General features: G+C 73.6%; 1 protein-coding gene across 1 annotated transcript in view; it reads right to left on the bottom strand.

Annotated features, from left to right (window-relative positions):
• RPL12 (ribosomal protein L12) overlaps positions 1–281 on the bottom strand; it is a 2,864-nt gene extending 2,583 nt beyond the window's left edge. Inside the window, exons 1-2 of the mRNA XM_026049609.1 lie at positions 210–281; positions 59–132 (exon numbers count right to left, since the gene is read on the bottom strand). Of these exons, the coding sequence (XP_025905394.1) occupies positions 59–132; positions 210–246 (111 nt within the window). The 5' untranslated portion in view covers positions 247–281. The remainder of the gene's footprint in view (positions 1–58; positions 133–209) is intronic.
• Between the last annotated feature and the right edge of the window lie 3,047 nt (positions 282–3,328).

The raw sequence follows: 3,328 nt of genomic DNA, 5'->3' as shown, positions 1-3,328 counted from the left end.
GCGGCCCCCCCGCCCCCCGCGCAGCCCCGTGCCGCTCGCGGCGCCCCGCGCTCCCTACCAGGCCCAGGGGGCCGATCTTGGGGGCCAGCGCGGAGGTGGCGCCGACCTCGCCGCCGGTGCAGCGCAGGTACACTGCGGGCAGAGAGCGCGCCGCGTGAGGCAGCGCCGCGGCCCCGCGCGCCCCGGCCCGCCCGCCGCCCCGCACCTACCCACTTTGATCTCGTTGGGGTCGAACTTGGGCGGCATGGCGGCGGGCGGCGCCGATGGCGGCCGATGCGCGGCGGCCTCGCGAGGGGCGGCGAAGAGAGGGGAGATGGCGGCCGGCCGCCAGATATAGCGGCGCGGGTCTCGCGAGATGGCGGCTACGGGCGGCGCCACGCCCCCGCCGCCATGTTGACTGTGGGCGGCACCATATCGGCTGTGGGCGGTGACATGCTCCCTGTGGGCGGTGCCATGTTCCCTGTGGGCGGTGCCATGTTTCCTGTGGGCGGTGCCATGCTCCCTGTGGGCGGTGCCATGCTCCCTGTGGGCGGTGCCATGCTCCCTGTGGGCGGTGCCATGCTCCCTGTGGGCGGTGCCATGTTCCCTGTGGGCGGCGGTTCCCACATGCGCTCCCGGGCCGTCGGGGTTTGGAGCTCGCGTGGGCTCCCGCGCGGGGCTGTGTCCCGGCGAGCGGCGCACGGCTGTGCCTGCAGCCCTCCCCGCCGCCATCCCCGCCGCCGTCCCCACTGTCCCCACCGCCGTCCCCCGGCTGCCCGCAGCGGCGCCCGCACGCTGGGCAGCAGCGGAGCCGGCCGCTCGCCCCGGCCGCGCGGGAGGAGGGTTTGCTGGGCAGCTAGTGAACCTCCTGGCGGGGCTGCGGGCTGGACAGTGGGAGCCAGTCCTTGTGCACATGGAGTATCCACCCCCTGCCCCGCGCCCGCCGGGACCTTGCAAAGGCCGGAGGCAGCAGGAAGGCAGCATGAGGGGCCGCGACCGTCCCGGGGCTGAACGTGTCCTCGCTGGGCGCGCGGCTGCCCCGCCGGGCCTTGCGGGGTGCAGGGTCAGCGCTGCTGCTGCTGCCGGAGCCGCGCGAGCAGACGCCAGCGCTGCCCTGCGCCTCATCCCTGCAGGGGAAGGTCCTCCTGGCGCTGCGTGATCCGCCGGCGTGATGATGCATTGGGGTGATGATCCATAGGTGTGATGATCTGTCAGTGCAATGATCCATAGGTGTCATGATCCCTTGCCGTGATGATCCACAGGAATCATGATTTGTTGGCGTGATCATTCATCAGCGTGTTGATCCATCAGGGTGATGATCCCTCAACATGATCATCCATAGGTGTGATGATCCATAGGCGTGATGATCCATCAGCATGATGATCTCTTCACATGATGATCCCTTGGTGCGATGATCCCTCAATGTCATGATCCATCAGTGTGATGATCCCTCAATGTGATGATTCCTCAGTGTGAGGATCCCTCAAGGTGAGGATCCCTCGGTGTGATCGGCAGCTCTCCTGCATGGCCGGCGCTCTTCTGGTCCCGCGCTGGCGTGGGCACCGGACAAGTCCTCCCGCAGGAGGCCATGGCCGCGGGCGGCCGATGCTCCTCGGTGCTGGCGAGCGCCACGTCCTGCCGTGGGCCTGGGCACCAGCAGGCGCTTGCGTGGGGCGGCCGGGAAGCGGGCAGAGCGAGCGGCCCCGTCCTGCAGCTGGGGCTGCCGGGGAAGCGCCGGGCGCTGACGGCCCCACAGGAGCTGCCCCAGCCGGGACAGCCCCAGAGGAGCCCCAGGCCCCCGCCATGTGGGGCAGAAGGTGCCGGTGCCCCCGGCAGCGCAGGGCGGCCGGGTCGGGCTGGGCGCGCTGCCGAGCGCGTCCACGCCTTGTCCGCCCCAGCATTAATAAGTAACCACCTAGGAAGGCCTTTGGCCGTGGCCTTGAGGTGTGAAATGCAGGGCTGAGCCGGGCGCCCTGGCAGCCCTTCCCCGGGAGAAGCAGTAAAAAGCAGCTGGTTTCTGCTGGTCACTGTTGGTTCCCTGTCTAGGTGGGGCAGCGGAGGCAGCACGGAAAGCTCCAGCTTCTGCCCTGGAGTCCTGGCCTGTCCTGGGGCCCAGCACGGCAGGACCTGCCGCCGGGTCCCTGTTTCTGCACCGTCCCGGCTGGGGAAGGGGCCGTTGTTGCCTCGTGCCGGAGCAGCGGCCGGGGCGCCTCGTTGGGGCAGCATCGCCCGGCGCCCGCCCTGCGCAGGCCCTGGGCATTGCCCGTCCGCGCGGTCGCCTCCCGCGCTGCCGGCGGCAGAGGCAGCGCCCGGGCCCGCGGCGGCTCCTGCCCACGCGCACAGCCCGCGTGTGTGGGGACGTCGCCGAGCGGGACGGTTCCCTGGAGCTCGGCGCTGGTTGCAGCCCTGCTCTCGGGTGGGACGCGTCTCACAGGGCCTGGCCCGAACCGGGGGTCACCCCTGCAAGGAGCGGTGCGGGTGGGACGAGGCTCCCCGCGCCGCCGGCTCCTCCATTGCCGCCTGGTCCTGCCAGCTGCGCCCGGACTTGCTGCCCTGCCGTGATGCTGGAAAGGTGCCCGCTGTGCCCCGCCTGGCTGCCAGCCTCCCAGTCCCACCCGGGCTGTCACCTTAGTGCCCAGGGGGCCGGGAACGGCCACGAGCGGCAGGACCGCGGGGCAAGCTCCACGGCGGCCCCCGCACAGCCAGGGAAGCCCCGCGGGCCGAGCAGAGCCGGGGCGGGCGCCGCGGGAGCTGGGACTGCCGCCAGGCCGCCCCGCCGGTGCCGGGTGCTCCGCGGGCCCGGCGGCTGGCGCGGCGCCCGCGGAGGAGGAGCTGCCCTGCGGCACCCGCCGCCCTCCGTGCGCGCCGGCCTTCAAAAGGGGCCGCAGCGCGGGGCTGCCGCGGTGCGGGCGGCGCCATGGCGGCGGCGGCGGAGCCCGCCGGCGAGTGCGGCATCTGCTACGAGGCGTACCGGGCGGCGGGCGCAGGGCGCGCGCCCCACCAGCTGCCCTGCCGCCACTCGCTGTGCCGCGCGTGCCTGCGCAAGCTCGTGTGCCGCGCCGCCGCCGTCGCCTTCGTCAGCTGCCCCTTCTGCCGCTCCGTGACGCTCGTGCCCGAGGTGGCCCCGGCCGCCGAGGCGCCCGGCGCTGCCGACGCGCTGGGGCTCCTGCAGGGAGCCTGGAGGCTGCCCGGGCGCGCGGACGGGGAGGCTGCCGCGGCCCCGGGCACCGTCTTCGCCGTGAGCGGCCTCGTGGCGCCATGCGGGCTGCGCGCGGAGGCGCCGGGCGCCTTCGTGCTGGGGCTGCCGCGCCGGGGGCTGCTGGTGGACACGCAGCCGCCCCTGGCCTCA

This window comes from Nothoprocta perdicaria, unplaced genomic scaffold (assembly GCF_003342845.1).
Source record: "Nothoprocta perdicaria isolate Ctin4 unplaced genomic scaffold, notPer1 scaffold_6, whole genome shotgun sequence".
In the NCBI taxonomy this organism is placed as follows: domain Eukaryota; kingdom Metazoa; phylum Chordata; class Aves; order Tinamiformes; family Tinamidae; genus Nothoprocta; species Nothoprocta perdicaria.
Note: the sequence above shows the minus strand (reverse complement) of the source record. Positions and strands in the feature narration are given on the sequence as shown.